A 26,430-nucleotide genomic window follows, 5' to 3' on the forward strand; every position below is an offset into this window, starting at 1 on the left:
CCTATTTATACGCGGCGGAGGAATCAAGTAATGATTTCGTGCAAGGAAGCTACACAACACATGTCTACTAGATTCGCACCCTTGGTCAAATGCTTAACTAACTTAATCCTGTACACCAGTCAGAAATCCTGATCTCGAGCGGCATACTAATGGCTCAAATATGTCGAACCGCCAATACACCATCGTCAGACGTGACCTTCACATCACACCACTTCGACTTCATTCTCATACCTCTTCTAGTGCATCAGTAGTCACTCATTTATTTTCATATCGATGTAATTGCACATGTCTTACGGAAAATTGTAACGCGCGAACGTCAAAGATCACTAGTGGTTTCACTTTATAGAAAAAGGGACGTAAAATATTCACAATTAGAGACAATAATATCACGCACATAGACACGAATTACACGCTTCCAGAAAAGCATATTCTAGAACCCTGCTCAGCAACAGTGTTAGTACACCAAGGCGTTCACGCTCCTTAACAAGCTGGATGTTGGACTTGGAAATAGAGTCCGTCGTACTTGTGATTAGAGTCATGCAGACCGATAATCGAGTTGACGAAAATACTAATGTCGATATTTTCGTGGCCTCATAACATGGTAGTAGGGAGCGACTGCTATTTCTTATAGCTTACAGATGTCGTCAACATGCAGTCTTTTTAGTAAATTTCATATCCACTGTCCAAGCATAGAGATGGCAGTAAAGCTGTTCTAATAAAGGCTCCTTTCGAAATGCGCCTTTAGCTAGATTCCGTGTCTTGACTATATCGAGGTTGTCCGCTCTAGGTATCGTTACCTCAAAAAATCTGGTATCGGTCTCCAAGCTCAGTTTACTGGGGCACTATTTGTTCACCCATATTCATTCTTCCGCCATATTTCCAACAAAGCTGTATGCAAGCTATGTTGTGTATATGTCAGTGTAGAGTGCAATGTGCAGCATTCATTGGGCCAACAACACGCCCCTCGCAGCGAGGATCGCTCCGCGTATTCCGTCAAACGGTAATTCCAATCCCAATGACGCTAACGTGCTTCAACTTATGGTGCAGTAATTCAGCGCCGTCCAACAAAATTCTCTGCATCGACGGGTCTGTTATTCCCATGTCGTCCAGTTGGCTGAACAAAGCGAGAACGATTAATTAGTGGTTAGAAATTGTGTTAAACTAGTTGTGTTGCTACTCAGGTAAATTTCTGCTCAATTACGAATGCAATAAGACCGCAATGATTCGAGTACTTGACACTGAATTAAGTATTTGTTCTAATGATTTGAGTCCAGTTGTGAGAGACGATTTTTTTAGAGTACTGAAATTATGCGTTCCTTGCCACTAAGAGTTAATTTATCAATGAAAATAAATTATAGTTTGATACTGCTTTCCACTGTGGAGGCCTTGAAACCTCGATTGGCTCTATCGAAGCATACGAAACATGTAGTACAAAGTTACGTGCGTTAGTGGAAATGTGAAGTCGCGATCAACCCACACCATTGTCGCAAAGTGCAAATGAAATAAGTGTGGTCGAAAACATACAATAAATCTTTACAGTGATGTAAAACTGGCATTATGTTCGTTGTGAGCACATAAAAGTTACACATTTGAACTTTCTACGTCGGTGTACAGACGATTCAATTCATTCAATTGCTAAAAGTTGGTTTGTTAAAAGAGACATTAAGAGTTTGTAATATCAAGAGCCACAATGAATTGAGAAGTCAGTGGTACGACCACCCGCATAGATATTGTTGTTAGTGGTGTTCATGCTGTTTTCGACTGCATTGGTCGTTTTACACCAGGCCGATATTCTACTTGGATGATTTAAATATCTGGCGTCTTATAGCACGGTCCACTTCTAGGCTCTTTTGAGACACCGCTTACGAGGATCAGATTAAGGTTGAGTGTAGGCTCTTATTGGATGCGATTTTTGCAGTTGTGAACAACACGCGATTCAGGTATAGTGAATGTGTATCGACGTACAGAGTCAACGTATGTAGGCTGCGAAATATTAGTCTGTAAATGACAATTTTTCAAATAGAAAATTTGCAGCTTTTCCTAGTTAAAATTAGAATTACTGAATTCGCAAAATCTTGGAAATTGAATTCAATTCCGAATCGGCAAGAAATGTAGCAAGCAATCTGACTTTATTCTGATAGGCACGAGAATGGCAAATGTATGTACGCCAAACTTGGCTCGTTTCGCACTACATAGCTCTCCTGTAGCATTTTCAGGAAAACCAGAAATCAGTTAAGAAAGGCCCGAGGTAGTACTGAACTCACCAAATTTTTAATCTTTTTATTGCATAATCCTAAAGCATGAAACTAGCTCTTTTTAAAAAAGGGTTCCTCTTGCCTGATTTCTAGTTAGAAGTATGTTAAAAAACCTGACTAAAAATTGTCTATAAACACTCTACCATCCTAATTTTATACAGTAAATAAAAAAGCCATATCTGGAAACGTTCAAGTGTCGCTTTGGAGAGCATAGGAGCGTTTTACGAACTAGATTACAATTAGATTATTTTGCTTTAATTAGTTTAATTAGGCGACTAAATACTTACTTGACCGTGAGGCACATGATTTGTTCAGCAGTGACGCATCCGTGTCTAAGTATAACGTCCTTGTAATGGCTCATGTTCATGTCTTCCAACCAATGCCAGAGAGAAGAAATATCGAGCAACTCAGGAACACACTCGGGCTGCTCGGATTTCGGGCTGAAAAAAGCAACGACTGATAACATGACTTATATCAGGATTGGTGGCTACCTCGTGCACAACAGGGGTTGTCAAAAGCATAAAAAGGTATCTACCATAATGCTATCCAGTACTCACAGGTTTGGACACTAAAATTATCGGCGAATCTTCGATATACGCCCGGATCGAAACAGTGTTCACACGAAAAAAAGTTATAAACTTGAACATTTACTGTGTTTTTGGTTAGAAAGAAGTACAAGAAAAATCAAATTCAGTTCATATCAAATCATTTCGTTCGCATAAGCGCGAGAATGGCAAATGTCTGTATACAGCAAGCTTTGCTCTTTCGCGCTATACATTTCACCTGTAGGATTTACAGGAAAACCGTAAATTATATGAGAATTAAAAAACATTTCAAAAATTAGATTAGAATTAGATTACTGGCACTTCGCTATAAGTCTTGCTCAGTACTCACATATTGTTAATGGTGTCCTGCATATTCTCGGGAGACAAAACCAAATTGTCGAGTTGTGTCGAAATTTGGTTGAATGTCGGTCTCCGAATCGGTTCGATATTCCAGCAGTTCAACGCGATATTGTGCAGGGTACGCGGACAAAACGGCGGGGGCGGCAAACGGTAGCCACAATCGATGTAATGTAAGATCTGCGAGAGAGAGAATAGTTATAATCGATCGTGTTCTCTTGTCCATGACATACTTGGACAACTTTATAATTCTAGTTCCATAATTAGACTAATTAGTGCGAAGTACGGTAATCTAATTTTATTCTAATTTGTGAAATGTTGCTATGCGCTCATTTAATTCATATCTAACTCGTGTTTTTTTTCGGAAAATGCTACTGGATAACCGTATCGTTCGAAACGAGCCAAGCTTGCTGTACAGACATTTGTCAGTCTCGTGCTTATGAGGATGAGCTCTGATTTGATATGGACCGAAGCGGATTTTTGTTGTATCTCTTTAAACCTGCGAATTGGATTCAATTTCCAAGTTTTGGCGAGTAGAGTAATTCTAATTTTAATCTATTTTGGAAGACAATGTGCAGCTATAATACTGATTCTAACGTAATTATAAAAAGCTAAACACTTTCTAGTTCTCCGTATACGAGAAGATACTCACGTCTCGGTTGCACATCTCCCAATAAGGACGTTCCCCAATGGTTAACACTTCCCAGGCCACGACACCGAAGCTCCAAACGTCGCTCGCAGCGGAAAAGCTCTGTTGAACGATTGCTTCTGGGGCAGTGTATCGAATCGGAATATTGTCGGTCTAATAGAAGATACGTAATGCCGGAATTTCACGAAAGTCATAAATTAATCAGATATGTGTGCTGTGTCTACTGGTATAAATAATTCACTACGATAATTAATACGAAAGTGATTGAAACTTGCTCACTTGATCAGTAACATCCTGCTTTTCGTCTTCCACGGGCTCCAGAGATTTATTCGAGCTGAATCCGGAGATTTTGCAAACCAGCTGACCGGTCACTAAGATATTCTTAGTGGCTAGATTCGTGTGGACGAACCCGATTTGTGAGAGATATCGCATGCCGTCAGAGACGTCGTGAAGCATGTGAACGAGTTGCGTTGCGTCGATGTCTGACCCACAAAGTCGATGTTCCTGAATGTATATGAAATTAAATTTTGCAATAAATCACATTTACAATTGAATAATATCGTATATTGAAGTTCTGTGCCCCCAAGAAGCTCTTCAAATCACATTTTAATTAAAATCCTAGAAAAAAAACTGTAGCTATAATTCTAATCTCTAATTTCGAAAAAAAACGTAGCTATAATTCCAATTGTAATCTAATTTGGAAAAACTGTGAATCTACAATTTTAATCTCTAATTTGGAAAAAAACTGTAGCTATATTTCTAATTGTAATCTTATTTGGAAGAATTGTGCAGCTACAATTTTAATGTCTAATTTCGAAAAAAAAAACTGTAGCTACAATTCTAACTCTAATCTAATTTGTAAAATCTGTAAATTTGTTCGTTTGTTTTCTAGTTTTTCTAGTACAACTTGTCTTCCAATTACCTGAAGAAATTTGTCGAGTGGACCTTTCTCCGCCCACTCCGTTATGATCATAACGGGCTCGGTCACAGATACCACGCCTTCCAACCGAACCACGTTTGGGTGATGAAACTGCCCGATCACGAGCGCCTCTTCCAAAAAAGCCGATCGCTCGTCTTGGTCGGCGTTTGGCTTGAGGACCTTGACGGTGACTGATAAGTTAGCAGGTTTTATCGGAGTGGAAGTTGTAATTGAGTCGTCGTAGATGAAGCTTGTTGGCCGCAGAAATCCTTTGCGCGTATCGCCGAAATAACCTGGTAATTGAAGGATAATATTATTACAGTCGCACCGCTTAATTCGGTCACCGGATAACCCCGACAACTGCTATATTTGGCCAAAATGCGCGGGAGCGGAATGAAAGCAAAAATTACACGTAAAAAACTCGGCTTATTTCAGACAATTTTCTGCTAAATTTGGACACGGGATCGCAATTCTTATCGTTTATGACACATTTAACAGTATACTTCGTATATTTACCATATAAGATGAGGGATTAAAGTGAAGCAATGACCATGCATGCAGTAACAATCGACAATGAAATCATATAAAGCCGTGTCAGCTTCATAATCGCTTTTACATCTGTAGAATTGCGTCCGTCTTGTAGAATAGGATGGTTTAGAAAATCCCGTTTCAGTCCTTGTCGCGTGCGTTACGCAGTAATACACTAAACCGTATTTTTTATCGAAATTACAGTACAAACTAGCCTAAAGTATAACTCTTAAGCGTGTTATGCGATCCGTGCCAATCGCTACAGGATAGCGCAGCTCCAACTAATTTATTACGCAACATTACCGTATTTTTAATGCGTTGTCTGGCTTTAGGCATGACCATGAAAAGAACAATTGATTTTCGGCTTAATTCGGAATCAGTCATATCATTCGCGGACGATAACATCGCAGGCCGCCGTAATTCGAAGAGAAATGGAAAGTTTGAATAAACACGATCTTCGCGTTATCACCTGATATGTATAGATCATCCATCTTTAACTTGCTCCTATCGATCTCTCTCGCAAATTCTGTCACGGCCTGATCCCGGTTTTCGTAAGAGGAAGGGTCCACGTAACAAGGCTGCGTTGTATTGCAGTATAACAGTTCGGCTGATAATATATATAAAAAAAAGTATTAGCGCAGGCTATGCAAGTAGTTGCCGATGTGTGAGCAAGGGAAAAATAGTCGCTTTTTTGCCTGTATTAGGCTTCAAGTCGAATATGGTTCGGCGATTAGAAGTAAAAATATTGGCAATTTTCGTGACATCACAACATGTTAGTAAGGACGTTACAACATGTTTGGAAATGCGCCTTAAGTCAGAAGCCATTTCTTTTGAATACCGGATGAATACATCAAGGCTACCGGTAAATGTGCTAGTTATCGGTATTAGTCAAAAATCCGGCATAGGTCAGGATCAAATTATGAGTGTTCCAATTCACCTGGGTTGTCAAAAAACGGGTGCACTTCCACGTTCTCGCATCCAAACTTCTCGTGTCGCATTTTCGCCCGAAATACAAAGACGACGATCGCGATCGACACTATGACCGCACACAGGACTCCGATAACGATTCCAGCCAGCGGATAGCCAGCGTCGCGGTTTTTAGTAGACGAAATCACAACGTTTCCAACGTCGAACATTTGGGATTTTCTCACGTTTGGGGGGAGAAAGCTCGATGGTGCGGCCTGCAAGGTACCGACTGAAACGGAGGAACTGAATGGCCCAAATCCGGCGTCGTTTTGAGCCCGTACCTGCGAGGTGAGAATAATCGGAAAAGTATCTTTACAGTTAGTTTGCCCTAAAACATAGGTTCTTAACCGGCGCGGACTATAGTTTGTAAGGGATCCAGGAAATGCCAATGTCGCGACTACAACTGTAAAACGACCTTGTTTGATATCAAATCTGGACGAGGCAAATTCGAATATCACCCATTATGATATCGCAACAGCATGGATGATGTGAGAAATTCAAATACATATATTCGATCACATAGAATATGACGCCAGTTCTACATCACATTAAATATTATTTGGCATTAGTCGGACCTTGCTGGGGTTGATAACTACTTCACATATATGTCATTTCCACTAACGTATGTCACTTTTTAATACATGCTTCGCATGCTGCGAACAACTAAGACTCTTTACCATCTTTTCATTTTTTCGATTTCTATATAGTGGTGTTTTGAAAATGATGATATTCTGAATATACTGAATAAAAGAATGCCGGATAAGTGAATCAAGATCCAGGTCCAATGGTGAAAGCTAGTAAAATTGTTTATAATATTTGAAGATGGTCTTGGATGTTCAGAACCTCAATATACAATTGAATAATATCTCAATGTTGAAATATATCCGAACATTACATCGTACTTTGCATTGTACGATTGTTGATATACAATGTTAGTCCCAATTCTCCACTAGATTCTGACGATTACCCCCGACAGCCGAAAATATTTCGGTTTATTTCAGTAATAATATATTATTTATGGTATGTATCCGCAACGTTTCCACATCACTTACCTTAACCAGAAACTTTTCATCGGGAGGAAGGCCTTCAACTATTATACTCAGAGAGGCGACTTTGTAAGACCTCGATATCCTGGAGACGCGTCGAGATTCGCTCGAGACGTGAACTTGGTAAGCTGTGATTCGCCCTTCCGCGCGAGACGGGGCTTTCCAAGTGAGGTAGAGTGTGGTGTCGGTCGACGAAATTAATCTGACCGACCGGACGACGGAGGGAACTAAATACGGGAGGGTAGAGGTTATGCATATAAACATTTCGCAAGTTAGATTTACCGGCATTTGACTTGAATTACTTTTATTAGACAACTAGAATTATCCCATATCCCACCATACGTAAAGGGTAAATACACCGTGAATACTTGGGTGGGACATTGGTGTATTTACCACATCTACAGCATATAGAGTAGGGTGTAAATACATTGTATATACATGGGTGGCACTTGGGTGTAATTAACTGATTTCAACCATATCATAGGGTGCAAATACACTGTGAACCCATGGGTGGAAAATGGGTGTATTTGCCAGATATCCACCATAACCATCATAGCGTAGTGTGCAAATACACCGTGAATGCATGGATAATTGGATATTTTATGTATACATTTATACCACAGTGCACATTTCCATCAATGCGTAGGGTGCAAATCGGCAAAATACACGATTTTCATTAATTCGGTACACATGCAAAAGAGATATTTTCACCTGGCTCGCTTGTCTTCAATTTAGCTTCGATATACATCGGCTTCATACCGCTGGTCGCAGATACGCCGTTATGGGAATATACCTATCGAGAAAAAGCGATTCATCGATCGACCTATATTCTCTAATAAGTCTAATATACATCTCTGTCCTGTTAGCTAGCAGTATGACTGTAATGTATCGCCAATAAAAGCCACATGGAGGTATAGAACTTGAATATACAATTGAGTAACATATTCATATTGAAATGAGCCGGAATATTTTCGGCTGACACTCGTCAGGCATAATCGTCAGCAGTAGAGAATTGAAAATAACATCCCATATCAAAATCGTATCACAATGCCTGTGACACATATTAGGTGTTGCGATCGTTGATATTCTTTTAAATTCTATACCTAGTCGCTGTTGATTAAACCTGACGAGTGTCCGCCGAAAATATTCCTGTGATTTGTGCGGTTCCTTTTCAGATACCAGCTCAGAAATGCGAGGCTTCACCTTGGAAAGTGTCATCGTATTGTTCGGTCGAAACGCAACAGCTAGATACCAATTGCTTTAATCACAAATGAGCTTATATGTATTCGAGATTCGGCATTTCAGAATGAGGAGGTTTCAATTTGGAACCCAATCTCCCCTTGGTACGCCATTGCGCAACACGTACCGCCACAACATTCACAATTGGACTAATGATCAGCCTAATTTGCCAGGGGAGAGTGTGGTGGTTACGATACCGCGTTCGATTCCCGTCGGAGGTTTATCTGGGCTCCTCTTCCCCTGCCGCTGCCGTTCTTACGGCGACAAAAAAAGCCCAGAAAAAAGACCAGACGAAAGAAGGCACTCACAATGAATGGAAAAGAACTAGTAGAAAGGGCTGCGGCTTCAAAGAGATCAACATCGAAAAAGAACTGTGACATCGGGCACTCTAGGCCGAGGTGGATGTTAGAGTAAAGGATCGCTACTGATGCGTGTCGTTCTACATCCTCCTATCTGTTCATGACCTCGCATTGTGTCTTATCGCATTGTACATTGTGTGTGACTTGTTCAGATAAAAATATAACCCAAGCATATTATGTTATGTTATGTTATGTTAATTGCCTGCAACCGACGATGGTCAGGTGGGTGTATCATCACAAATCATATGTATGAGTTGGGTGTGTGTCTAGACTTCCAGGCAGGGTTGTAATGACTCGAGTCATGACTCGACTCGAGTCAGACTCGAGTCGCGTTTTTTTTGTGACTCGACTTGACTCGAGTCATTTTCTTGAAATGGGAAAATGACTCGACTCGACTCGAGTCAATATTTGGATTGACTCGACTTGTACTCGAGTCATTACGCATGACTCGACCCAAGTCAATGACTCGGCTTATTTTATATGACTTGAAGATGAATAAATTTGCGAATCGTAATGGCTAGTTCAACACATCTGAGAATTCTGCCGACATCGCTATTTGTCACCACTGCTTTCGTTGCACTCGTCTGATATCAGATATGCCGCCGCAAAAACAACAGACAATGGTACCATAGTGTCCTATATGGTGTCGACACAACCAAATCTCACGCCTCAGAAATTGATTCACGTCACAATTCCGATTGGGCTACAGGCAATTTGAAGGTCATTTTTGACCGGTTTGGCGAGCATTAAATTTGGTAAAACGGGTATCAATCGAAAGCTGACTCTGCACTGATTACGAAAATATAAATGTTTTTCCGCTCGTGGCCCTGGAACCCCCACAATCAGCTTCGAATTTTTCATTTTTATGGAGATCGGCATTGGGACGCAATAATGCTGTCTGACTCTTTTGCTCTTGAGCTACTCTCTCGTTTCGCCAGACCGCATTGTTGCGTTTCAATGCCAATCAGGGTAGTACCAACTACCAACCCTGCTCTCCCTCTCACTCTACAACCATGCAATTAGGCAGACTATCACTGTCAATTACTTGCGCGCATTAGTGGAAGCATAGAGAAATTATATTTTAAAGCGTTTAGCAGGAGTGTTTGTAAATGTGAACATGATCACAACTGATGAGTCTTTGGATTGGCCTATCGGTAATCCCAAACCGTTTAGTGATACCATCTTCTTCCCATGCGTGTTCGATCCGAAATTTGCTTTCCATTATTTTATGGATCTAAATTGCTCAGAACAATCCCGAATTGCACTGCGGCAGAAAATAATCGAGTTGATGATGACTGAGCCTGACACTCATTCATACAGGATCACCAGCCAAGGTACAAAATCATCTGACGAAGAGGTACTAGATCCTCCGCAATCAAAGTATTTAAGACTTTTCAATTATACAAGCAAACAATCGAAGCAAAGTTCAATTAGAGCCAACGTAATCACTCAGATAGTCAAGTACTTGGAAGAGACTGATAAGCTCATGTGTAGATTTGAAAGCGATGATTCTTTGCATTTTTGGTCGACTTGAAAGAATGAGTATCCTATGCTCTTCAGTGTGGTTCAAAAATGCTCATCAATTCCTGCATCTAGTGCACCAGTGGAACGTGCATTCAGTAGAGGTGATTTTATTCTAAGGCCATGCCGCTCTAATATATCTGAGGATCTCCTTTCCACTTTGATATTTTTAAAGTGTAACTCATCATTGATGTGATCTGCTGTCTGTGAAAACACACAATACCCTCTGTCTATTTGAGGTTTTGTTAGGTATGTGCATTGTGCACGTGAGTAATAATGGCTGGCTAATGCTGCGTGATGTTTGTAGAATAGGACTGTTCAAAAGTAACTTCTTTTTTATTTTACTCGGTGGGTACTTGATGAAATTGTTACGTTGCATAAAAAGAACATTGAATCTGGCTCAATTTTGAAATGTAGAATCAATGCTATGATAGGAGAAAATTTTGGATTTGAAAATAAATGAAGTATACACAATGTAACAATATCGTGAGATAGCCGGTAAAATTGGAAAATCTCTATTTGTAATTAATCTAAAATTTTCTTTCATAGCATTGCTTTGTTCTACTGGTTGGAATTGAGCCAAATTTGATTTTTTAGGCAATCTAACAATTTTAAGAAGTTGCCGGAAAACTTGAAAAAATGTTTTTGAACAGCCCCATTGTACAATTATTTCTCCAATGCAGTAACTGCGATGTAGTCTGTAATGCAATTGGGAAAACCTAAAGTAATATCAAAAGGCTTTTTTGTCACTGCACAATGCACATAGCTGCATGCACGCTTTTACAGCATGCGGGCTTGGTGTGAATACCTCTACATAAACATGCATCTGTTGATTCTCTATCAGCTGGTATCTTGACGTGAACTCGTTGGTTCTCTATCAGCAATTTATGAGCTATCGTCGATGTGCTTATCATAAAAACTGAATGCTTGAATTGGTGATGTATCAGACTGACAAGACAGATATTTGATTTTACGTTCTAACTTAGTGAAGTTATCTGTAGCATCGGTAATTGAGGCCAGGACCTGCCCGTTAACTGCATAAATAAACACGCGCCAAAACTCTGATAGGGACAAAATGAGCATGTTTGGCAAGCTAGGAATTCGATATCACCCAAGCAGGATTGAAAACATGAGCTGAACATGACTTCAATATGTGACTTGGACTCGACTCGAGTCATAACACCATGACTCGGACTTGACCCTTGGAACGGTGACTTGGACTCGGACTCGAGTCGGTGATGAATTGAAAATGACTCGACTCGACTCGAGTCAAAGAAACAAAAGTAAGATTGACTCGTGACTCGGAACCATGTGACTTGGTTACAACCCTGCTTCCAGGTAACCCCGGAGACTGGCTCCGGTTAAGAACCACAGGTCTATGCATGCATAACTACTCACTCGAAAGGTGTAGTACGTGTGTGGTTGTAGTCCAACTACTGAAACCTCTGGCTGAAGCAATGTAGGCCCGCCTGGTATACAAATGACATCGTCGCTACAGTCAGAACAACGGGTGTACGTTGAGTCGCATCGATGGCATGATATGCTAAAGGAAAAGTGATTTGCGTCAGCGCCATCGTCCAGGAATGAATATATTTTTAATTTGGTTGTCTTGAACTTGAATTTTACGATCCAAAGATCGCACCTCATCTCTCTCACCTGTAGTATATGTCATTTCGCCCACCAGAATAAACAGGGCTGGACCACTCGATGTCGACAGAGGTGTCTTTGATGTGATATTGAATCTCCTCTGGTCTGGAAGGGGGCCCTAAATATAATACGATTCGCTATATAGTTAGTTATAAATACACATTACATACACAGGTATGAATTCGTATAACTCCGGTTGTATTATTGAAATGTTGTATATTGTATAATGTAGAGGCTATTACGTTCATTGAAAGCACAAGTTAGTATGCCACTAACAAAACGATGTTGAATATATTGATATGATACGAATTCACTGTAATGACTCGTATAGACGTGGCGCACAAAACATACGATGTGATAATCGCCACTATCACGATGTTATTTATAAAAAAAGTCATGTGTGAGCCCCAGATTTTAACAACTGTATTTCAAAAACAGACTTGGATATCTAGAAAATTTTCAGTTTTTCCGAATTAGACTAGAATTAGAATTATAGCTGCACCGTTTTTCCAAATTGGATTAGAATTATAATTACTGAATTCGCGAAAACTTGGACATGAAATGAAGCGCATTTCACATCAAATCATAGTTATTGTTATAAGCATGAGGCTTGCAAATGTCTGTACAGCAAGCTTGACTTGGCTCGTTTCGTACTACGTGGTTCTCCTGCAGCATGTACAAAAAATAACAGATATTAAATTAGAATAAGAGCAAAGAAAAATTTCACAAATTATATTAGAATTAATTTACCGGCAATGCGCTCTTATTAGTCTAATTAGATAACAAAATTATCTAGTTCACAACGGCATAAAACAGCAGGATTCGATTTAAACCCTCGTTCGGTACAATTTTCCCTAATTCACAAAAATTCTCGCTAGAAACACGCACGAAACGATTAATTTTACCTGTGACAGATTTTAAAATTTGCCAGTCCTAAATAATTCATGGCGAGCAGGCCGATATCCGATGCTATCGATTCTCTCATAACTCAAAAAAGCCGCACGTGTCATCGCGCAATTGCATTCTCGTTATGTATTTGAAAAGTTGACATTACGCATGCAGCTGCATCAATCATCTGAGACTATTGTGCGTGTAAGGTGATTTCTTTCCGGTTTGTTGTGGATACATGGCGGGGGGCGGGGTGGCTGGTCATCGTATAGACCAAATGTTTTTCAAAGACAACGCTCCCTGGACAATATTCCAGGCAACAAACGCCACCTACCCCCTAACGTCCCTATACGTGCATGCATAATTTGGATTGAATATTATTCTCGATTTACACCGTGGTATAAGTACGCGGTAGGTCCTGGTTTGATGGGTTACGGGTGTACTGTATATTCACACTCGTATATCAGAGGTGATACACGGGCGCAGATACAACCCGTTCCGCTTATAGAGTGCACATGCACATAGTCATTGTCATTTCCCTCTTCTGATGCGCAAATATAGATTTCCCACAGTGATTTCTATAGTGCATAACGCCCTTTTTGCTATCAGCGATCCCCCCCATTTGTAGCTAGCGCCCCCTTCGAGGTCGCAAACTCTCGCGGGGGCACTGTCGCCCACTTTAAGAGCCATAGTAGCCTAGATGGACTCACTCGAACAAGGAGAACTTGTCTTGTCAGTCGGCGCTCTGAAGTACCCGAAATCACAGCCACACTCGACCGATCCTTCCGTACTGGTGGAACTATAACTGGGGCATCGGGTGCACACTCCGTTTCCGACAGTTGATTTGTACATGTATTTCCCGCACGCTGAATACAAACAGGATAAGTTACCAGGCCAGACGTCCACAACTAATCAATTATAGATTACCAATTAGAGTAATTAAAGAAAAAGTAACCAATATAATTTTAAGTGGCGAGATAGCGCAGTAGTATAATCCGCGGCTGCAATACCAATAGGTTGCGGGTTCGAGTCCGACCGAGGTCATCTTCATAATTCCGATACCTAAGTGTTGGAGGTTTGTTTATCTAGGCTCCTCCTCGCCACCTCATTCGCATAAGCGGTGTCTTACGAAAAGTCTAGAAGTGGGCCGTGCTATAAGTCGGCAGTTGTGGAATAAAAATGAAGAATATCGACCTGGTGTAAATGACAAAGTAAGTCGATAAACACCACGAATACCTCAAACAAACAAACCAATCGATCTAATTTGTGAAATGTTGCTGTGCACTAATCCAATTTCTGGTTTTCGTGAAGATGCTACCAGCTGCTCAGCTCAGTATAGTGAGAAAACGTGCCGAGCTTGGAAAACAGACGTTTGCCATCCTCATGCTTACATGAATGAACTATGGTTGGACATGAACTGAGGTCTATTTTTGTTGAATTTCTTTATAATTCGGAACTTGTAATCCTATTTCCAATTTCGAGAAGTCATTAATTTTAATTCTAACTCAAGTTCGAAAATCTATAATTTTTCTAGTTGCCCAAAAAAGTTTAGGAGTGGTTTTGTCTTGGACTATGTCCACTTTATTACAATTTGGATTTTTGATCAAAGCGTTGCAGCTTATTCAAGCCGCAACGTAGTCTATTGATACTCCGTAGTAGCAGTATTGTCGCGCCAGATTTCGATCTGGGATGAATTGATCGGCGACATCCCCGGCTTTATAGAAAATCGCAACAGTCTCATCCATAAACTCCGTATCGAAATTGAACGTAATTTGTGTTTAAGAGCAATGCGCCTTGATCAGATTATAACGTCGTATCATGTACGCAGATTGGTTTGATGTCATTTGACTCAGTCGGAAATAGCGGGACCTGATAGAGAGGATTGAAGCTTCTTGGTGCGATTATAATCAATTGATTCGCTTTGGCTCTAATCCCTGTTTATCTCGCCTATAATATCGATCATTCGGCTATTTAGATATTACTGAATGTGCTGAGAATGATACTTTGTACCTAACCCCACTGACTGTTAGAAAAAACGGACTGTATCATGTTTAGGTCGAATTAATGATCGAACTTGTGATAGGTAGGTTATTGGATTTTAAAGAGGCTCTTGGGAGGTACAGAACTACAATATACAATTGAATAATAATATCTACTAGTTGCTGACGATTAATTGTGTATGATCAAGATCATGTGCATAATTGCGGTGAATGAAAGGCTGCATGAGAGGAATTGAGTACGTGACGAAATCAATACAGCTACGAAGTTATTTTTTGAGATTAGAGCACAATTAAAATTATAGCTACACAGTAATTTTCAAATTAGATTAAAATGAGAATTACAGATACACAGTTTTATCCAAGTTCGATTAGGATTAGAATTACTGAATTCGCGAAAACTTGGATATTGTATAATTCTATAATATGGTGTAATTGTGTATGATCAAGATCTTGTGCGTAATTGCGGTGAATGGAAGGTTACATGAGAGGAATTGAGTACATCGCGAAATCAATCGAGCCAATCGATCTGTAGAAAGAATTAAAACCAGAAGACAGTGTTCAGTAAAGAATTAATGGTACTATGTCTCCCCGATAGTGAAATCGGCCAGTACTTCACAAATATAACTAATTTCGGTAAACGTTTATGTCATAACCACGCAATTAAAAGTCAAAAATACCAAATTAGAGCACGCCTTTAAAATGCGATCATCAAATCAGAAGCACACTTCAAGAAGTTAACACGACGAAATTATCCCCACATTTCTGAAGTCTGGAATTTTAAGCGATAACATACCTTCAAATGAACGGTTTTACACTTTATTTGACCACAAACTGTAAGCGAGAGGTTGGAATTGCTTATCGAACCTGCCATTTACGTTACAATTATCGTAATGGTCGAATGATTGATGTTTGGATCCTAGACAGAACGGCTACATTTGAGGATTGCTGTCAGCGAGAATTAGGTTACAAAATATCACTCGATGATATCGCAACAACAAACCACTAACACTTACCACCAACCACTATCCAGGAAGAAAATACGTATGCCTAGTGTTGGTTAAACAGAGAATTAAAAAAGATATATCGATGGATAATAATATACTGCAAATAGTCCATATACAAAGTTATATTCCGTGGCTCCACAGATTTAGGGTCATCCGAATAGATGTAGGCAGGCCTTCGCGATAAAACATTTTCATACTACAGTAATCAAGTTGAATAGTATATTCATACCGAAATAAACCCGAATACTTTGTGCTGACGCTCGTCAGGGGTAATCGTCAGCATCCAGTGACGAATTTTGAAGAACATCGTATATCAACAATCGTATCACAAAATATGACGTTTACTAGTTACTGACGATTACCCCTGACGAGTGTCCGCCGAAGATGGTCGGGTTTATTTTAGTATGAATATACTATTCAATTGTATATTGAAGTTCTATACCCCCAAGAAGCACTTCTAGTATATACTATATAGGCTTGCATCTTTTTCAAAGAACAAAATTAATCACCTATGCATCCCGTGAAGTCAGAATTCGGTTCGTGTCCGGGTATACACTGGCACGGTTCTCCTGGCAGTTGCCATTCTCCTTTGGAATCGCAATGAAGACTCGGCCCTGAAATTCAAAATTTCAACTAAATAAAATGAAATTATTTTACGTGACTAATTCGTCTTTCACATTCGCATATTTCCGAGAGCGGATATTGAGAGTGTGTTTAAAAACATCAATTTTGCGACATAAGTTTATCATGTAGTTGTTCAAATATGTATTATCGACGTGGCCGATCCGCATATCGAATTGACAATATCTCATTCTTGAGAACACTATCCGTATGTCAGAAATTCCTCAAGTACGGAAGGTCGCGTGAAATAATCTCGAAATGAATGGGACGAGCGAAAAACTACAAATCGCAATTCGAAATTTGGAAAACTAAAATAGTGCTGAACGTTCAGCCAAGTACGAAGAATAAATTGTCAATTATTGTACGAACTATACACGACAGACTTCATTGGTATTGATTCCGATTTCTTAACTTTTAATAAATAAAACTGTTACGATGACTTTTGGGGGACTATAGAACCAGTATTAGGGTGTTTTCTCTATTGTTTCTTTGTTGTAAAGTGAGTGCCTTGCCAAGGTGTCTTATTTTCCAACGCCTAACGTCAAACCGTAACCAACTATACCATGAGAATATAGCACACTGCACAACGAAATTGCACTGCGCATAACTATTATTATGACTGTATTTTTATTTGAAGAGCTTCTTGGAGGTACAGAAATCCAATATACTATTGACTAGTATTTTCATGTTGAAATGAACCCGAATATTTTCGGCTGAAACTCGTCAGGAGTAATCGTCAGCAACATATCAATAATCGTATCACAAAACATGACGTCACCTGCATGAAATTTCGAATTATCTTACTATTTTTAGATGGTACACGAACTCCTTCCGTTGGTACAGACTTGGTTGTCGTATTTTGGTAAAAGAAGACCCCAAGTCACCCGAAAAGAAAGTGTGAACGGCCTCTCCCGATAACACGAAATCTGTCGTCTCGATTATTTTTCGTACAAACAGGATTAACCAACTCGTTTTTGCCAATGACAGAATTTATGGCCTTTGCCTGTTCTGAATCAAGCTTCATGGGATGATTTTAATTGATATCCACAAAATAAGAATAGAATATATTGATTCATAAAAACAAATTGACTTCCTCTGCGAATTACAATGCCGGTTGAAAATTTCCTTGAAATATTCAGTCAGCTAATGGGATTCATGCAAAACACAATTTCTAATCTATTTTTATTCCTGTTCAGCCTCGTACCAATAGAAATCATATTTCACGCCCATGCGAAACTGTATTCTCTATAGGCCAAAATTATAGTTTGAAAGCAGTTTTCATAAGCGACAACTTTTAATCAATCAATTACGGAGTTGAACTTTGCATCATTTCATCGTAAAATATTCATGTCTCATATTCATACTTATAAACAATATGTTCTGGTTTTAACTTTTCCGCTGTGCGAGAATTCCCCGGAGACTATATCGGAGGTCGCTAGAAAATGAAATACATTTCCAACGTGCCTTATTGCTTGATATTAGAAGCTTTGCATTGCGGTATTGAGGTGTGGTCAATACAGATCGACCTTAATAATAAGACAGAGTCAATCTCGGCATTTAGCAAACGAATATTAGAATAATATATTAGAATTGAATAATATATTCATATTGAAATAAAGTTGAATATCTTCGACCGACACCATGAGTACTGAGTTACTGAGTAGTTTCAGCAGAAAATATTCTGCTTTATTTTAATATGAATATACTAGTCAATTGTATGTTAAAGTTCAACAGTCTTCTATTCAAACAATATTAGAGTATACAACTCACCAATCGAAGACCCCTCCCATATCGCGTTGTTGACGCATCGGCCGTACGTTTTTACGAGGGACACCCGCGTAGGGCCTGTGAGAGTCGTTGAAAAATTAGCCAGACCCTGAAGAGTCGTGGCGCATCTCTTGAAATACACGCGCACGTAATAAATCATCATACATCCTCCAGAGTCCTGCAAATCATAAACATGTATTAGCCTACGAGACAACCAGTAACGCTGATCATTGAGGGTGATAAGTAAGTGCTTCTCGTGCTGTTCATATTGTCATTGAGGTATATATAGATAAATAAAGTAACCGAAGAGGAGTTGTCTATAGTAGTAATGCTACAAGGACTGTGCGTTATTTTCCATGTCCTATGTCAATTACCTGTGATTACTATGCAAGTAGTGTAGATATAGTTGCTTAATTGATGTGGGTATGTAATATTAGTCGCTATAATAATAAGAGTAATGCGTTAATAATAATGGTAACAGCAATAATAGATCGATCTCAACTTCTGTTGTGGAAAATTAAAAAAAAACTGCTCCCCGTCGGGGAATCGAACCCCGGTCTCCCGCGTGACAGGCGGGGATACTCACCACTATACTAACGAGGACAACGACGGGAAGAGCTCATTACGTAAAAATATAGCTCAGACATTATCTAAGCCTCTCTCCTTTTGTCGGTAAGCAGAGGAAAGCATGGCTGGGTAAAATCCAGTATCTCAGTGATTAGATTCTGGATCGCGTATTAAGCTTCGACTCGAGTATATTCGAGTATCATTCGATATGTCGCCATAAGAGAATGGGTATTGAATGTAATGTTTACATTCGCTAGTATGGGTGACGAGAAAGCTCAAATATGTAGCTTCTATGCGATCACTAATAAGAATATAATGCCAGCTCTACACCACGTGAAGAAAATTTGGTATTTTTTTCGGCTACATTTATCTTTTCGACCTATTTCCTTGTACTTTGTGACTAAGCTGTGGGTTGATCACGACTTCATAGAAACGTCATTTTCACTTACGTGAATTGCTTCATACTACGGGTTTGGGATGCTGTGAATTGTCATTTTAAATCTTCAAAACCATTGTCACCATAATTCAAGAGACTATAATTTCAGTACGCGAAAAAGTCGCGTCTCAATACTAGACTCGAGTCATTACTATTAATACTCGATAAAGATTAGAGTAGACCTACTCTAATCATTGTGCTCAGCCCCAGTGGCAAGTCAATCAACAATAAAATAAAATAAAAAACTGAGTCACATACATATCTTTATAAAGATGTGTAAAATACATTCTCGCTCACTTCAAATCCAATCTGGATTCTTTTGGAAGACAACGAGTCGATTCTTTTCGTTTGAATGCTCGCATCGGTCGACCCTAACTGGTCGGCAGCTACCGTGGCGATCTGGAAATTAGTGTGCGCTTTGTTGTATCAGTAATGATGACAGATTTGTGCAAAATACCAATCTAGTTAGTTGGCGGTTGACTAACTACTGGAATCTGAGTAGTTCTAGTTGCGGATTTTGAAGAGTGAGTAGTTCTAGTATTGCGTATTTTAAAAACCCAGTAGTTTGTATAACTTGAGTAATGATGTTGGCGTTAGTCAGGGAATCAGTAGTAGGCTAATACATTTATACTATACATTTACAACTACAAGTTATGGAAATTTTGTGTTTGGAATTCAAAATCGCACGTGTTCAAAAAATGAACCAAAACCGTTATTTTATTTACCTTGCTGAAAATTTTACTGGAAAAGTTCGTTGCCCCGGCAGAAAAGGATTTATTTGTCTCCGCGTAAAATATATTGAAGGTTTCTTTGCATGTTGCGGGTGCTGGCTTTTGACAGGGCCTGAAAATAATTAATTTTCGTTGGTGTATATCGCGGCGTGAGCTGAGAATTGTATGTTCGGTTATCAATAGGGCTGAGCAACCAAACCAACCAACAGAACGTCGACGCACCTGATGTTAAACTTGATCTCCACGAAAACACTGGTTTGCTCGTGTTCGAGTTCGATGAGATTCGTTGCCAGCCAGTTTCGTTCGTTAGGTGCGTAACAAACTTGAAATGTTCGGAATATTTCGCCGGTCTCGTCCGGGCTGCTTAACTCGTTCCACTTGGAGATCAATATTTTAATGGATTAGAACAGTGCTTCTCGACCACAGTTCCGTGTCAGCTTTCTTACCGGCACGCTAAATAGGCTATATTACAATTTTATTTTTCTATCTCAATTGCATACAAGAAGTTGGATCAGGGATGCTTGTCCGGTCCATTCATTAGAGAAACGAAACTACAAATCAAAATAATATATAAATTGGGAACGGATATTCCGCATGGTGTCGTGATATTTTCATTGACTCATGCTTACCGGATACCGGTATATGACTAATCTATCAAAACTATCTTAGAACACTATGATGCAACAAGTGTACGAAACTGTTTAAAGGTAGCCTATAGGCTATAGATAATTCTAGTTGTATATTAAACTAAAAGAGCGACATGCAGCTAATCGAATTCTAATCTAACTAGTTAAATGTTTCTATGCCATAATTCTATTTCTAATCTGAGTACTACTTTTCCTGCACATGCTACAGGAAAACTGTATAGTACGAAACGAGCCAAGTTTGCTGTACAGATATTTGCCATTCTCGTGCTTATGAGAATGGATTGTAATTTGATATGAAGTGAACTTAATTCAATTTCCAAGTTTTCGTGAATTCGGTAATTCTAATTCTAACCTAATTTAGAAAGAAGGTGACAACTTTCTAGTTGTCCAAGTCTGCGTTGAAGACCAGATATATGTGAAATATAACAGTCTTTTTTAAACAAAATTCGCTGCATTTTGGCAGTAGACAATTTAGCGAAATTTGACAGTATAACAGAGCAAGCAGAAAAGTCGAAATTCTCATATAAAAAAAACAAAGTATATAATCTTAGAGGTACAGAACTTCAATACACAATTGAATAATTTATACATTGATATAAACCCGAATATTTTCGGCTGCCACTCGCCAGGGGTAATCGTAGACAACTAGCAGAGAACTCAAAAGAACTTTGCACATCAGCAGTTATATCATTTACGATGGCGAAAGCAATATCCGGACGGAATTAAAAGATCGCTTCAAAAACAGCCTCCCGAGACGACAAAGGTCAAATGATCGTCTCCTCGCACGATGTAATAATTTGTGATCGTAATGAGACCGGATGGGAAATTATTCCTTGAAGACTCGCTTCATTGATCGCAATATCATCGATCTGATCGATTTAATCTGAGGACGTCCCAAATGTAGTTCAGTCGACCGGCGGTTAAACATTCTGTTGTCACAGAGCTTAGATTTACGCATCACAAAGAATATACCAGAAGCCCCACAAAGACAGCTGAACTCAATTTCTGTGGTGCTACTGCAAAACAAATCGAAATCAAGCCTACCCTCATGAACTGCAACGCTTTTGCAACAGAATAGGTGACCCAAAACACAACATCTATTGTTGGAACTTCATGTCCATTGTATACAATAGGAAGCAGTTTATTTATAACACAATGAAACGAGACCCCGGCGGCTTTAAGGTCAAGAAGAATGGATATTGAATAGCGTGCGAATGCGCTGAAACAGATTCCATTAATCACCCTGTACAATCAGTCTTGGACCACTAGATAATTCTAGTTCGGAAGAAAAAAGGACTGCGTAGCTATAACTCTTATTCTAATATAATTTGGAATACACGTGTACCTATAATTATAATTATAATCTATTTTGGAAAAGCTGAAAATGTTCAAGGTATTCAAGTCTGTGCCCAATTTCAATATCATGTCGTGTGAAATACAAAGGTTTACTTAATAATCATGAACGTATATGTTGGTACCATATGCGGCTTGCTCTCACTGCAACCGCAAGAAAGCTAATCAATCTAAAAACACTGTATGCTATAGTAGTACAAAGGCATTTCAATCATATACATTTATATGACTAACGAAGAATCCCATTTAACGGTCATCCAAATGCGCCTATTACAAATGACTGTCTTGTCTGTCGTTTTAATAATTCATGAGCATTCCTTTGGGATTGTTAGGAAGAGTGAAATTCACTAACTTTGCCGCTACGGGACGGATTAAAACGCCTTGCAACGATGGCGATCCGAGAGGCACATTTCACGCACCCTCGCCTGTGATCTTCGGGTGGAAGATTGAAATATATCCATCAACAAACGAACTTATGTTACTATAGTAAATTAGTGAGTAAACTTAGAATGGTCATCGGTCATCAAAAAGATGTGATGTTTATCAGCTAATCCCTTGTACAGGATAGTGCGTTGGTTCTTGACCTTTTTGACCTTCCGTACCGGCGAGTCTTAAATAACAATTAACCCAAATTACAATTACAACAAATGTATGTAACTGAGAAGTGAATATTAGAAACTTCATTTAACGCTGCCTTTTGATATTAGACGTGTTATGCGTCGTTCTATTGAAGTTTTTGCACGAAGCGCTTGTAAAAATTTGATTGTTCGGTTTCTTTTGAAAGAAATGCGGGTTTGCTGTGTGCTAGTCTCTATTTTACTGGTAAAATCGCTGAATTGTGCTGTCGAAATTCGAACTTAAATTTCGTCTTATCGCTTTCACATGTCACTGTTCCTTAATGAGTTGTAGGCTACTTTCAATCAGTTTGGTACAACATTAGTAGCATTTAAATAATGTATTCGTATTGAAATAAAGCAGAATATTTTCGGCTGACACTCGTCAGGGGCAACCGTCGGCAACTAGTAGAGGATTGTCCCATGGCAAGTCCAAAGCGAATCATGAACTACATATTACGACGGGAAAAAAGACTCGGTTCAAATTTCGAAACCAATTTAGAACTTGTTATTTCATTTCTCTAATTATTGAACAGCTTCTTGCATTATGGAATTGGGATGTAGAAGTCTGATACAGGGGTGTCAAACTAAACTGTAATTTTGAGCCGGATCAGTCAAATGACTACCAAATGTTACCTCAAACTCCATAACCTTGCTTCCATTTGAATACTTTATCATCAAGCGTAAATACATGCATTGTATTGTGAGGAAAACCTGAGATTCAACCGTAAATGTGGACCTTGGAATTTGGCTCATTATTATTACCATTCGGGTTTCTCTGGCGGCCAGGGACCTTTCGAGTCAGAAGTGATACAACAGTGCGACCACATCTATTCAATGGTATTCATTGTGTGGCCATTATATTCTCCATGAAACTCGCATACAACAGTTAGCATTGGCGTTAGCTTCCGTGAATAACAACTTTTGGTCCATTTTCCATGAAAGTCCGAACTCGGTGTCAGAGGGATTATTAAATTGAAGTATTTCATACTAAAAATCTCAACGTTTGTTAGTAATGTGTTGGATTATACAAGCATGTTTTCAATCTACTCAGAATTGCTTCGCGGGTCGGATGAAATCGCCAGGCGGGCCGGATGCGGCCCGTCGGCCGTATGTTTAACACTTCTGGTCTAGTATATTTGGGGAAACGGCGGGAAACTGGCCACGGATCGGCGGTTGATAACTACAAATCACTTGGCTTACCATCACATCGCGCAAGTAAAACATAAAAATGATGTCAAAAAGCCTGCGGGTTCATCACGTTAATCGAGTTTGGGGTGCGTTTTGTCTAGCCGTGACTTGATTCAATCGCATGTCAATTACGGTCGTCGTGATTAAGTTTAGCACGGTTACAAATTTCATCCTTACCCCATATCTTGGCGAGGTGATCCAGTTGAGATCTGTTGTGGCCCTTCTTGTATCAATCAGATCAACTAGAATAAGAAATTGAAGTATGAAAAGACATCCAAACAAGTGCTCACTGCTCGCGCACAATACTAGTTTACTCCTTTTCAATTACATTAATCTCTAAGACAATTCTAATTCGAAGAGCTTCCTGGAGGTACAGAACTTCAATATACAATTGAATGCTATATTCATATTGAAATAAACACGAATATTTTCAGCCGACACTCGCCATGAGTAATCTTCAGCAACCTGTAGAGAACTGTAATGTTCTTTAGGGTTTATTTCAATATGAATATATTATTCAATTGTCTATTATGAAACTGCTACCATCCAACAGCGCATGTATATACGACAAAAACAGCCAATATAAATTATAAGTCAATTTTCTGTTCGGTATACAAAACATGAGACTCTGCATATAACTGTTTAAAACATAACAACCTCCCTGACTTTAAAACATAATTGAGGATGTAGCCATCCGTGCATACTTGGACAACTAGAAAATTTTCAGCTTTTCTACATTAGACAAGAATTAGTTTTTTTTTCAAATTGGACTAGAATTAGAATTATAGCAACATTTTTTTTGGAAAACTTGGAAATTGAATATATTTCATTTCATATGGAAAATATGGCTTAGCTCGTTTCGCGCTACTAGTTCTCCTGTAGTATTTTCACGAAAACCAGAATTAGATCAGAATTAAAATTAAATTTGACAACTAGAATCAGGGATATCTAGATATCCCTGCTGGAATTATCTATTTGTCCGAGTCTGCATCTATGATCTTTATACCATGATAACACAGGTAATTTTGACAATGGTCATTGGTCACACAAATGATTATGACAAGTGATTTGTAATACGATCGATTTGAAACAGGACCAATTGGGCTGCGACGCTGCGATGACCCAATTCTGGAGCATGCAGTGTTGATACTTGATACATAGATTTCATGGTGAACTCGCATAGAATAATAATAATCATGAGCTCACCTTCCTCTGCAGACACCGATGAAATGATCCACGTCACACCGAAAACGAAGCAAAGTTTCTCGGCGAAAATCATGCTCTTCCGCGAGGGATAAGTCTGACTATACGATTTTATGACGTGCCAACATACTGAGAGAGAGAGAGAGAGAGAGTCTTTATTTTCATCGAACCAAAATACATAGCAAACGGCAGTGATGGTGGTACAGAAAATATGCGTGCACAGTATTCGGTATTAGATAGGAATGATCGATAAGACCGTGAAGGTCATCTAGTCTGATCACACCAGCATCAAACAGGTACACTTGACTCTGAACAGTCTGGCTGTAAAGAAATGTTTAGTTAAAGGAAAATAGAAAAAAAATTAAACAATGGTGGCAAATGATCAATGAAGCAATGTCTGGGCGAGGTAGGGCAACAGTGTTAGTGTAACGACAAGAGGTGATCAAGTAGGGCTTTTTTGAATCTATTACAAGGCAATTCACGGATATGTGGTGGTAATGCATTCCAGATGATAGGTCCCGAGTAGTCGATAGATCTCTTAGTTAGGTTGCTATTGGGTGACGATATAACGTAAAATTACGGAGTGTTACTGCGGATTTCATATAGGATTCTGAGATCTGCATATTCGAGTTTAGCTAGTACTACCCCTTTTCATGTTTCTTCATATATATGAAATAGAATAGTATATTCTTATTGAAATGAACCCGAATATTTTCGGCTGACATTCACGCGCAACTATAGTACCGCTGACAAGTGTTCGGATTCATTTCAATGGGAATATACTATTTAATTGTGTATTGAAGTTCTGCACCTCCAAGAAACTCTTATATACATATCTCAAGAACGTAAGGCGCTTGTGATGGTCGAGTAACATAATAATCCATTTCTGTTTCAGATAAACTCCCTAGTTCAGTATTTCCTCGACTCCAAGTCGTTTCGACACCTTCCTATCCCGTCATTGTATCGCAGTATTGTGGTGTTTTTAAATGGTGAAATTCTTAATAAACTGATACTGATTAACTATAGATAACTAACCTACGGATAGATGGGCAACACGAGAGTCACGGTCGAGTGATGCGACAGCGACAACGGCAGATTTGTTGTCGCTTCATAGCATGAAACGGGAGCGTAATTGCTAATCCCATAGATGACGACCCGAGCGCTCAAATTAAATAAAGTTGATCTTATTTGAAAGCTACAGTCGCACTGATTCTGATAATATACATTAAATTTTCATCAAGGCAATGGAACCACCCCGAAATAGCCTTCAAAATATGAAAATTGGCATTGTTCTAAACAATCGCAACCACGCACGGACCGTTGTTATGGTCATTGTGCTGCGCCGTTGCAATTGTTTTAGAACAATGCCGATTTTCA

General features: G+C 39.2%; 1 protein-coding gene and 1 non-coding gene across 2 annotated transcripts; both read right to left on the minus strand.

The window, feature by feature from the left end:
* Positions 1–258: 258 nt before the first annotated feature.
* Positions 259–25,189, minus strand: LOC145455654 (ephrin type-A receptor 4-B-like). Its single transcript, XM_080333640.1, has 20 exons — positions 25,057–25,189; positions 24,028–24,092; positions 20,268–20,422; positions 20,040–20,157; positions 19,612–19,713; positions 18,315–18,489; positions 16,433–16,537; positions 13,630–13,785; positions 12,041–12,149; positions 11,783–11,927; positions 7,977–8,058; positions 7,272–7,492; positions 6,191–6,500; positions 5,723–5,860; positions 4,729–5,018; positions 4,086–4,310; positions 3,810–3,959; positions 3,150–3,337; positions 2,543–2,695; positions 259–1,114 (listed from the first exon to the last, which is right to left on the minus strand). Exons 1-20 carry the CDS (start codon positions 25,127–25,129, stop codon positions 994–996), a joined length of 3,081 nt encoding a protein of 1,026 aa, XP_080189766.1. The 5' UTR covers positions 25,130–25,189; the 3' UTR covers positions 259–993.
* Positions 18,843–18,914, minus strand: Trnad-guc (transfer RNA aspartic acid (anticodon GUC)). The gene has a single exon. It is a non-coding gene; the product is annotated as a tRNA-Asp (tRNA).
* Positions 25,190–26,430: the final 1,241 nt, after the last annotated feature.

This window comes from Botryllus schlosseri, chromosome 14 (assembly GCF_051294905.1).
Source record: "Botryllus schlosseri isolate E-star chromosome 14, Bs_hap1, whole genome shotgun sequence".
NCBI lineage: Eukaryota > Metazoa > Chordata > Ascidiacea > Stolidobranchia > Styelidae > Botryllus > Botryllus schlosseri.

Coding starts and splice junctions, on each gene's coding strand:
- LOC145455654 (XM_080333640.1), bottom strand. CDS start 25,129: ATGATTTTCGCCGAGAAACTTTGCTTCGTTTTCGGTGTGACGTGGATC. Junction 5,019..5,722: donor GGATGATCTATACATATCAG/GTGATAACGCGA, acceptor TTCAATTACCAG/GTTATTTCGGCGATACGCGC. Junction 3,960..4,085: donor AGCAGGATGTTACTGATCAA/GTGAGCAAGTTT, acceptor ATCTTCTATTAG/ACCGACAATATTCCGATTCG.